Source organism: Triticum dicoccoides, chromosome 7A, assembly GCF_002162155.2.
Source record: "Triticum dicoccoides isolate Atlit2015 ecotype Zavitan chromosome 7A, WEW_v2.0, whole genome shotgun sequence".
Lineage (NCBI taxonomy): Eukaryota > Viridiplantae > Streptophyta > Magnoliopsida > Poales > Poaceae > Triticum > Triticum dicoccoides.
In genome coordinates, this window is record NC_041392.1 from 180209870 (window position 1) to 180220668 (window position 10799).

The 10799-nt window shown below is 47.5% G+C and overlaps 2 protein-coding genes across 2 annotated transcripts; one reads left to right on the top strand and one right to left on the bottom strand.

Annotated features, from left to right (window-relative positions):
- The first annotated feature begins 1713 nt into the window (after nucleotides 1-1713).
- LOC119334465 (aspartyl protease APCB1-like) lies at nucleotides 1714-5750 on the top strand. Its single transcript, XM_037607021.1, has 9 exons — nucleotides 1714-2477; nucleotides 3275-3392; nucleotides 3478-3701; nucleotides 3805-4041; nucleotides 4500-4653; nucleotides 4744-4826; nucleotides 4917-5031; nucleotides 5123-5195; nucleotides 5285-5750. Exons 1-9 carry the CDS (start codon nucleotides 1744-1746, stop codon nucleotides 5425-5427), a joined length of 1881 nt encoding a protein of 626 aa, XP_037462918.1. The 5' UTR covers nucleotides 1714-1743; the 3' UTR covers nucleotides 5428-5750.
- A 305-nt stretch (nucleotides 5751-6055) lies between these two features.
- LOC119334466 (aluminum-activated malate transporter 9-like) lies at nucleotides 6056-10595 on the bottom strand. The gene is made up of 6 exons (XM_037607022.1): nucleotides 9873-10595; nucleotides 8412-8549; nucleotides 8048-8317; nucleotides 7319-7455; nucleotides 7082-7228; nucleotides 6056-6998 (listed from the first exon to the last, which is right to left on the bottom strand). The coding sequence occupies exons 1-6, from the start codon at nucleotides 10267-10269 to the stop codon at nucleotides 6321-6323; spliced, it is 1767 nt and encodes a 588-aa protein (XP_037462919.1). The 5' UTR covers nucleotides 10270-10595; the 3' UTR covers nucleotides 6056-6320.
- Nucleotides 10596-10799: the final 204 nt, after the last annotated feature.

Below are 10799 nucleotides of genomic sequence, written 5' to 3' on the forward strand. Positions count from 1 at the left end.
AGAAAAAATCAAGCATGTACGCATGTCGGCTTACATACGCGTATGCGCCCCCCTGCCGTGACCAAGAAAGGAAGAAAACGCATCGATCGTCGCAGGGGAGGGAGGGGAGGGGATGCAGCCAAATATATCCCCTGGAATTGACGCCTGGGAAAGAGGCGTGCGAGTCCACAAACCCACGGTTTCCCGGGGGATGGGGAAGAAATATATCCCACCGTGGGAAATCTTAGCTACGTGTGTGGGTGTGGGAGGCGGCATGGTCAAGGCCCTGTCGCTGTGCCACCAACTGCGCAGCACGACCCCAAGTACGTATGGACAAGCCCCGGCCTGGTAATTACAAGCCGCCACGACTCAAGGAGCCAGCCAATGATTTGGACAGCCATGTACGAGAATCAACGGCTCTCCCCTCTCAATCTCAATAATAGTGGTGCGGTGTGATCGTCTCAGGTTCCGATGTGCCCGGATTATAGGACGCAGAAACTCGTATACGGTGACTGGCATACCCGAATTACGGGCATGCAAATCAGCAATAAAATCGCAGTGGTTAGGCACTTTCGAACATTCTAAGAAAACATGCAATAAGAAACAACCGAATCATCATATTAATGTTGACGGGCGAAATATGATTTTCCAAATAATAGTATAGCTAATGCACGATTATTGTTGAATTTGCAGAATTAAAGTGAGTAGTACTAGTACTATATGTGTGCGCGTTAATTAGTGTGCAGTTAAAACTCAATCTACAAGAATCCGGCTGAATTTTAAAGTTGTAATTATGGCATTTACTTGGTATAGAAGTCAAAGTTGTAGAAAAATAGAATAAAAAAAAACAGAGCGAAATCACATTGTTTACTTCCACCTCTACGGTAGCAGCCGTGATCCGATCTGGGAGGAGAGCTGCGGCAGCAAGGTCCGCCTCTATAGGACCAACCCAGCCGGCGTCGCCACCGAGCTCCGGAGGGGGGAGTCCGGGGGTCGGCATGTATAGCAGTCTGCAGTGGCGGATCTAGGGGTGGTGGGGTGGGGGCCATGGCCCCCATATACAATTGGTAGATCTTTTTTACCAGTGCATTCATATGTGTATTCAGTACTTTGTTAACTATTTGTAACGTGTTTTGAGAAGAAGAAAAAATGCTACCCATTATAATGTTGTCCCCACGATTGTCAAGTTCTAGATCCGCCACTGGCAGTCTGCGCCTCGTTGCCTACGGCTGAGTCTGGAGGACAACATGTGCAGTGTTCGATGAAATGGCAAGGAGAGAAAAGGCTTGAGAGAGGAGTGTTGATGATGACACGTGGGCCCGTGTCCAACTTAACGGTCAATCAAACGGAGCTGACCTGACAGGCGGGCCGCGGATGTCAACTTCAATGTGAGCCGAACGGGTAACCAGCGTTTCTTTGCAGCAAATTATACTCAAGTTGGTAGGCATCACCGCATCAGTCAAGCAAAAATAACGTTGTAGTTTTTGAAAACCATGACCCAAATTGCGGTAGTTTTTTCCCCGCTATTTACTTGATTTTTTTACTGGTTAATATTACAAGAAAGTGTCACAAATGCACAAGTAAGAGGATGAAAGGTGGAATTCACCGCCGGTCGACACTTATACCGCACACCCCAGAGGTCATCCACCACCACCACCACCATCCCGGTCGGCACGCCGCAGCGGGAGAGCCTGCGTGCGGCCTCCGGATCAACAACATCAGCAACACAGAAGCGGCCACGCTTGCCGGAGAGCGCCAACGACAATGACCTTGCTGCCGCTGCTGCAAACTTCACTTTGCTACCTTCCAATTCCGCCCTCCTCTCCTCTTCTTAAGAAGAGGTCAACCCAAGCGGGCATGGCTCAGGCCCAGTCGCACACAGCCCGCGCGCACAGTCGCAAGCATCCAAAACCCGCAGCCGCAGCCCAGCCGGCGACGGCGAGCCATAATATACCAAACCCAAACCAAGCACACGACACGACCCAGCCAGCATCGCATCACCATAGCGTCGCGTCGCGCGCTCCTTCCCTTCCTTCGCGTCCACGACCGTCTCCTCCTCCTCCTCTCAAGCTTGCAACAGCCGGAGCTACATCTCTACAGGCCTCGCCGGAGATGGCGGCCACGCCGTTGCTGTCGGGGGAGGACACGACGACGCCGTTGCATGGCGTCGTCGTGATCGCCCTCCCGGACCACGCCGACGGCGGGGGCCGGGACGCGTCGCCCAGGAGCGAGGCGCCGGCGCCGGCGGCCCTGGGACGGGCGTGGAGGCTGCTGCGGCTGGCCACGGCGCCGCTGGTGGTGCTCGCGGCGTTCGCGGTGGCGGCGCACTGCTACGGCCTCTACTCCTTCTCCTTCTCCGGGGAGGAGGACTGGAAATGGGGCGAGGGGCGCGCCTCCTCCTTCCTCCTGCCGCTGCACCCCAAGCCCAAGCCCGCCGCCGCCGGCGTCAAGGCCGCGGCGGCGGAGAGGGATTCGACCACGGCCGTGCTGCCGGAGAGGTGCGTGAAACAGGCCGGCGCAGGAATTCGAGTCCCTTTCGCCTAAAGGCACAATTTGCTCCTTTCCGCCGCCTGGATTCTTTTTGCATCCTACGACGGAAGGAAGTTTGTTTCTTGGCCTTGGGTTGGTTTGGTTGATTCCGTGCGCATTTGGTTCTTGTCTTCTCGGAGTTTCCCAGTCGCATTTTCCAGGGACTTCGGTTGGATCACCATTTTTGTCACTTTAATCTCAATCTGTTTAATAACTTCTCATCTTCGCTCTCGATTCCTTTATTTTTCGCATATTAGTGTGTCTTTTTCTCGTACACTTTGCAAATTCCACAGCACGAATATTCTATTAAAAACATATATTTTTAAACGAATAATAATTTCACATGAATAACCTATCAAAAGGAAATGAACCACACATGAGTGAGTTGAATCCTTCCTTGCAGGAATTAGTCAAGGTAATTAACTAACTGGCCCAGCAGGGATTTGTTCTTTGGAATGTTGCATCTCTGTCCTGTCATGCTGGGTTTATAAGCATATTTGACCGTCGACATATTAAAATAGTACTTACAAGCCTGTATTTAGATATAGGCATGTCGCTACTGGTAGTATAAACCAGCAAGCAAAGACTTACACCGTCGACCTCACAAAGTCAACATTTTGGTGTTCAGATTAATCTTTCTGCTCGCATGATTAATCTTTGACAAAGTCCTGTTCTTCGATTCTGTTGCCTATTAAGAATACGGTGCAATGTTCGGTACTAACATGGCATTGTTCTTCTTCTGATTGTTCCACCTTTTAATATGCAGGCAGTACTACACTTCTGTAAACATTGGCAATCCTGCAAGGCCCTATTTTCTTGATATTGATACAGGGAGTGCACTCACATGGATCCAGTGTGATGCTCCCTGCACAAATTGCACAAAGGTGAGTGCCATTTTCAGTCACATTCCATCATGATCCTGATTTCCAAAGTTGTGTTCGTGATCGGCTTCGTATCTTCTTATTACAGGGGCCTCATCCTTTGTATAAGCCCGCAAAAGAAAACATAGTTCCACCTAAGGATTCACATTGTCAGGAATTGCAAGGCAACCAAAATTACTGTGACACCTGCAAACAATGCGACTATGAGATCGCGTATGCGGACCGAAGCTCCTCTGCCGGCGTGCTTGCGAGGGACAACATGCGACTGGTCACCGCGGACGGTGAGAGGGAAAACATGGACTTCGTCTTCGGGTACGGCACGCCTTTTTCCGATAACCAAACCTGTTCAATCTTCAGAGATGGGTGGTGATGTCTGTATGCTAACAAACTGCCCATTTTGTGTACCATCTGTTAGGTGTGCACATGATCAACAAGGAAAGCTTCTGGACTCACCAGCAAGTACTGATGGGATCCTTGGCCTCAGCAACGGGGCAATGAGCCTCCCTACCCAGCTAGCCAAGCAAGGGATCATTTCCAACGTTTTCGGCCATTGCATCGCCACGGATCCCAGCAGTAGCGGCTACATGTTTCTCGGTGATGATTACGTTCCCAGATGGGGAATGACATGGGTTCCCGTCCGCAACGGTCCAGAGTGAGTCTCCCCCCTCCCTTGTCTGAAGATTATTCTCGCATGTGGCCATCATTTCTGCCATGAATAGCATGGTACCCCGCGTCGTCTTCGGCGGGATACGGCATGCCCCGCTTGCGGCAAATCTTCAAGAAATCTTAACCAATTCCTGTCGCTCTCAGGACTCAAACTGCAAATGGAAACTTTGCCCAACTGCTCTGCAATGTTGCTTTGTTCTTTACTTCTTTCTAACATTTGTGTCGCTTCCACAACTGAAGTGGCCCCTTTTTTTCAGTAGCCATAGCAATTGATAGAGCATCACACCGTCGAATTATAGTATATTCATGCATTATGCTGTGAAAAGGATCTCCCTTGACCATACATAAAAACATTGCGCTTCTTGTGATCCATTATATGAAAATTCACTTTGTTGAGGTTAGAACGCGTATCTGACTGCAGTTTTGCATTTTGTGTACTGTCAGGGACGTGTACAGCACGATAGTACAGAAAGTGAACTATGGAGGTCAGGAGCTTAATGTGCGAGAGCAGGCTGGGAAGCTGACTCAAGTGATCTTCGACAGCGGGAGCTCATACACTTATTTTCCGCATGAAATATACACAAGCGTGATTGCTTCGGTGAGTTTTTGCAGTAACTCTCCAACAGATGAAACAAGTTCAGTTAATTCCATGCTGCATATACCTTATTACGATCTTGTAATTCAACAGCTCGAAGCGGTCTCTCCAGGCTTTGTACACGATAAATCAGATCAAACGCTGCCTTTTTGCATGAAGCCTAATTTTCCAGTGAGGTAATGTGCTGGAAATCTGTTAGTTCTCAAAACATCGTTTGGTTTTTTATCATCGCAATGGATGTAGAATTAAAACTTCATACTTTTCAGGTCTGTGGATGATGTGAAGCAACTGTTCAAGCCCTTGCTCCTGCATTTCAGCAAAGCATGGCTTGTGATCCCAAGAACGTTCGCAATTTCTCCCGAGAACTACTTGATCATCAGCGTAAGTTCACAGGAAACCCCAGTAATCACTTCAACCTCATTTCCTCTACGGAGTTCATCGCCATCATACTTTTCCTGTACCTCATTTTCAGGACAAGGGCAATGTCTGCCTAGGGGTGCTTGATGGAACAGAGATTGGCCACAGCTCAACAATAGTAATTGGAGGTAGCGACCGGTCGTTTGTGTGCCACATTTCCATGGCTTCACTAACCATCTCTGTCAAGCTCACCTTTCTCTCCCTTTGCTTGTTGCAGATGTTTCCCTCCGTGGGAAGTTAGTTGCGTATGACAACGACGAGAATCAGATCGGATGGGCTCAGTCAGACTGCAGCAGGCCACAGAAAGCAAGCATGGTTCCGTTCTTCCTTTCGAAAGCATTGCGCAGTCAACTTCTTTAAATGGCACAGGCAGATGATCGCCCCGTGTTCGCCTGACCATGCGCTCACCTTTTCGACGCGCAATTCTGCGACCGAAGCTGCCATAACTATATAATGGATGTAGTTAAACAAGGGGTATAGGAAAACCAAATTGGAAGAAAGGTGAATAGATATAGCCAGTACCTGTAATTTTTCTCTGCTGTATATATACCAAAGAAGCAGAACTCTGCATACCTATGGGTATGCTGTAGAGTATATCTCATCCACTCGTAAGACTAAGTGGTGAAGCATATCAATTTCAAATGAGTAGCAGCTATGTGATTTCTGATTTATTTATTTCTGTATTTTCTGTCCAATATACAGGAGTTTTTGGTTGGAATATCGCGTGGAGGCTACACATAATGTTTAACTCAAGCAACATAAGTCTCATGTCCAAACAAACCTCACCAACACATGGAAAGCAACATCACACCTTTGAGCAGAGTGTAACAAAGCATAGAAATGCATTAAAAGAAAGCTCACAACAAAAGCATTATGGTGACTCATGAGCAAACTAAAACACAGCTACCTTCCCATCATCAGGTAGGTCAGGAGACATCTCTCTTGCACACATTATACATGACATTGAGCTGCGCGTGCAACTACCAACTATCGAACAATAACATGTTATTTACAGAGTGCTTCAACATGTTAACATTAGAAATACAAGGTTCAACAAAGTTACCATATTGATCAACTTAGTGGCGGCAAACAGGAGCTCCATTAGCAACGCACCCCGTCAATGTTTTCATTGCACACACACACGAGTTTTGTATTATACACATGTCATTGTCCAAAATTATTAAACAAACTGAATCACAAAAGTGAGTGCCAAGGTTTCCAGGTGGAGGGACCTTGCAGAGTCATCGTCGATGTCAACTCTTCAGCCCAACAGACTTGCATATTTTAGCGAGAAGCCCGCCATTATCTATGCTAACTGCAACAGGCTCCTCCACAGGGTCCTTGAAATTAGCCTTCTCACTCAGCTCCTCAAATGCGTTAACAACATTCTGTAACCGGGCAACAAACTCGATTAGGAGCGAGGCAAATGTGGCCAAGGACAAGGCACTTGCACTTTCATATGTTTTTGACTCCTCGTCTTCGAGCGGCAAGTTTGGATGGAATGATCTGCGTGCAGGCCAGGATAGTAGCGTCTTGTAGCCGTCTATAGTTGCTGATGAATCATATCGGCTAAGAAACGAAGCAGCAGCAAAGCTCTTATAATGCTGAGCCGCAGTTTGATCGGCAATAGTAGGCTCCGTCACTTCATTCTTATTCTCTTTTGCCGCCGCGCTGTTGCCATTTATGGCATCTTTTATTCCTTCAGCTCGCTTGCTAGTGTCCCATCTTTCAGTGTTCACCAGAAGATATGACTTCTCGTCAATCTTTTTTTGCAACTCCTCAGCTGCCAAATGAACTTCCAGTAGAATATCTGAAGACCTCAACTTGGTCATTGTCTTCACATTGTCTCCAAGCTCGCGCAACACCTTAGCGCCTTCTCTGCCCACTCTATGAATTTCTGAAATGAAAACCCTTCTGCTTTCTGGCGGTGCCTACAATGAAAATCAAATATACATTTGTTTAGGTAATAAATGCAGAAGTTCAACAGGTTGTCGAGTAAACTAAATTAGCAAACCTGAATTTCTGAAAGAATGCAACCATGCAATGCCATAACCGCAAAGGAACAGTGCCTCAATGCTCCACCAACTTTAGTGAAACCCTTCCAAGGATAGTTCCTCGTTTTGTACGGACCATGGGGCGGTTCCCATATAGCAAAACCTAGCTAGAGCACATACAAAAGGACCGAGTCAGAATTAACAGAAAAGGTGAGATAACCCAAATAGAAGTGTTAGCTTTAGAGCAAAAACTGAACCAGGGTTTCCTCTTGCGCTGACGCCTCGACAGCTGCCCTGTACCCACTATATAGAGGATCATCAGAAGCTTGATATACAAGAATTTTTGAAGGAATCCTTTCATACTCCATGCATTTCAGATATCCATCGACACAGCCTAGAGTGAACAGCCAAATTGTCAATGAAGGCATAAAAATCAGATGTATACTGGTGTAAAGCCCGCACTTTGCTGCGGGTATTACTAAATGTTTTAGTGTGTTTATTTTGAAATATTTATATGTAAAAATTGCATGTTTAAGCATTGAGTTGCAAAATCCAAATGTTGTTGAAGTGCATAAACCAACTGAAATGTCAAATTTTGGTAGATTGGTTTTCTGGCACAGTTAAGCAATCTTATAATTGTCACATCCTTTGGAAAGTTACAAACTGAGACATCTTAATTGTCTTTCCACAAAGAGAGATCATTTCACCAAGGGATGTGTCTTTTAACCAAAGGACATGACTGTCCCAACTGCCAAGATCTAACGGACTTGGTCGATCCTGGATATAATCCAGCTACTTTTCTTTTAGAGTGACGTGGCTTAATGTGAATGCTACATTAGGAGACAGTTTAGGGATAAAGAGGGATATACCCTACGGCATTGCAATATTACAACAACTAATATTTTCTAACTTTTTTTAGCAATGTATAGTTGACAAATACTGTGATTCTAAGCATCATTATATTAAGGGTTGGGGTGGGGTATTACCTTCTAAGGATTTTGCAACACCAGCAAAATTCTTTGCGATCAAATTGTGCAAATCCTCTCCAGACCAGATTGGGTGAATGCCTATATTGATTCCCAGACTGACAGCAGCACCAAGAGCAATCAATACAAATCTACTTACAGCCGTATCAGTGAACTTCCCTGTATTGTACCCAGAGACCATGACATAAACGAATGTCAACAAGAATACACGAAATCCATATTCATAAGGCTTCATCGTTGGGTGTAGCTTTGCCAAGTTTGTGATAAAACCTAGCAGTCAAAAACATAAAAGTAGAGGCGTACAAATTAGATACACCTGTATAAAATGCACCAGGAAATGATCGCAGCATGCCCCAATGCTTACCAACAGTAAAGATGCTTATAATAAGGATCACTTCTTCCAATGCACCCAAGTTTTTGGACAATTCGGCAACTGCTAGAGCAAGCCCTCCTGCAGTAAGAGTTCCTAAACCCCTATTGAAACCTTTGCTCAATGTTGCACCTGCATAATAGCGGACCAGGTTACTGAAGGGGAATTCCTACTATTTGCAGGTGTACAAACAAACAGAGCACCATATTGAGACCTAGGTAAGACAGAGTGATAAATAACTGATGTTTTATGTATTGAAATGGTATTTTGAAGACCAGAAAATTCACATGAGAAAGAAACAATCTTCAGTGCGAGTGTGCATCTGTGTGAGTTCTACAATCGGTACTACAATGAAGGGTTCCAATCATTCAACTAGAATCTCTAGTAACAGAGGTTAGCGGTACTTCCAAACACTCATTGTGAAAAGTTTACAAAATACAACTAGGTAAAAAAAACATAACCACTTCATATATGGAGCCAAACACCTCATTGAGCAGGCTAAGGAACAAACATGCAAGCCATGAAGCCAGCGATATAAAATTCAAAAATACCACTACCATTATGATTGACTTCTGCATCACAATGATATTATGGAAGACCAGCAAGCAACATCCCAGGAAATAAGAATACCAGTTGAGAACTACAGGTGCCTTTGGTCAAATACTAGTAGTTTGTCTACAGAACAACATTCATTTCTTTAGTCATATGTATTTCTACCATTCCGTATAGTAAGTTCAACAGCAGGTCTAAGATCAAAGTGGTCCCAAGTACAATCTCCAGCAATAAAATTTAGTGGTGCTTCCCATCGCTCATAGATAAACTAATGACGTTTTCTTAAAGAAAAAGGTAACTAGATCACTTTCTAAGTGGTGGCCCAGAGCCTAAACAATACAGAAAAGACAGAATCTACGGGTGATCAGTATAAATTATAGGAACACCACTAGATTAATCTGCCTATCTCAAGTTCCGATAGTAGCGTGCACGTTTCTTGCATCACCAGCAATAATGGGAGGTCAATTGACAGGAGCTGATGGAAGACAAAATTCTCTGTGTCCCTTAGCAGTGAAATATCTCACTCTAAATGATGTTGATACAGACTTCTCTTTCTGATTGAGAGGCTCTTGACATAGACTTTACACTCCTGAAATCTAAGCCTGACAGGTTCGCGTGTTCTTCACTGCAACAAGAACTTCTGATCCGCATATGTGAGCAGAATCGCACGGCAAAATGTTTACCCTAAATTAAAATTGACATGCTCAAGTCACTGATGCACCCGGGCATAAAATGGGCACATGACAGAGGCCTAAATTTAGCATTACGAGATCAAGTCACGGGGAATGTTGAAGAAAGTCAACGAGTTTTCCCCGAGACCTCGAACCAAGAATGGCACAGTACAGAAACCGTCGCAACGGAACGGGGGAAATGGCGGAGAAGCGGCGTGGACTGGCGCGTTACCGATGCTGAACTCGAAGACGACGACGACGGTGAGGATGGCCCAGACGGAGTGGCTGACGATGTCGCGCGGCTCGCGGAGGAAGACGAGGAAGGAGATGAGGGCGAGCGCCAGGCCGACCTTGGCCGCGAAGACGGGCTTCCGGCGGTCGGCCCGCGCGAACGCCCACATCTCGGCCGCCCCGTCGCAGAGCGCGCCCCACGCCCCCGCCACCGCGGCGCCGGCGCGGCGGAGCAGCCCCTGCTTGGGCCCCCCGTCGCCGCCGCCGGCCTGGGAGCCCGGCAGGCTCCACGCCGACGAGAGCAGCGGGACGTCCCCCCGCGCGCCCCGCTGGTCCTCGAGCGTCGACCACAGCGACCCCAGCTGCGCCGGCGGCACGCCCGCCGCGCCCGCGGCCATGGCCGGATGGATCTGCGAGGGCTTCTGGAAGGATACCGCGCGCGCGTGGGTTCGGATTTCAGGGTGCGCAGTGTTGCTCTCGGCCTTTCTTGGTCGGCGGCCGCGCCCGCGTGTCGCGGTCTCGGCTTATATGGATGGACTCTGGTCAGCCGTGGCGTCACCCCGGCGGCTGCCGCGCGACGCGAAAAGCTGCGGAGCCGGGGAGGGGAAGGGAAGGGACGGGCGGAAAGCGCCATGGGTGGCAAAAGGCCGCATTTTTATATGGCGGGATGGAATCCGGCGAGCGGCTGGCCGCCGTGCGATGCGATCCGCTGCGAGAGGTGCAAGGCCACGCAGGGCAGAATTGATCCGTCGCTTTCTCGTGATCCGGGCGCGCGTGGGGTTGATCCATCATCCTTGTGCCCCGTTGTCGGATTGGTCGGTCTGATCTGAAGAATTCCTCTTTTGTTTTGGACCTTTTTTGCTGGTTTGTGAGGCCAATTGCTCTTTGGAATCTGCCCCCTTTCGATTTCTGTATGTCGAAGGATTTT

Coding starts and splice junctions, on each gene's coding strand:
- LOC119334465 (XM_037607021.1), top strand. CDS start 1,744: ATGACCTTGCTGCCGCTGCTGCAAACTTCACTTTGCTACCTTCCAATT. Junction 3,393..3,477: donor CCTGCACAAATTGCACAAAG/GTGAGTGCCATT, acceptor TTCTTATTACAG/GGGCCTCATCCTTTGTATAA. Junction 4,827..4,916: donor AAGCCTAATTTTCCAGTGAG/GTAATGTGCTGG, acceptor CATACTTTTCAG/GTCTGTGGATGATGTGAAGC.
- LOC119334466 (XM_037607022.1), bottom strand. CDS start 10,269: ATGGCCGCGGGCGCGGCGGGCGTGCCGCCGGCGCAGCTGGGGTCGCTG. Junction 7,456..8,047: donor TGTTGCAAAATCCTTAGAAG/GTAATACCCCAC, acceptor TGTTCACTCTAG/GCTGTGTCGATGGATATCTG. Junction 7,229..7,318: donor CAGCGCAAGAGGAAACCCTG/GTTCAGTTTTTG, acceptor TATGTGCTCTAG/CTAGGTTTTGCTATATGGGA.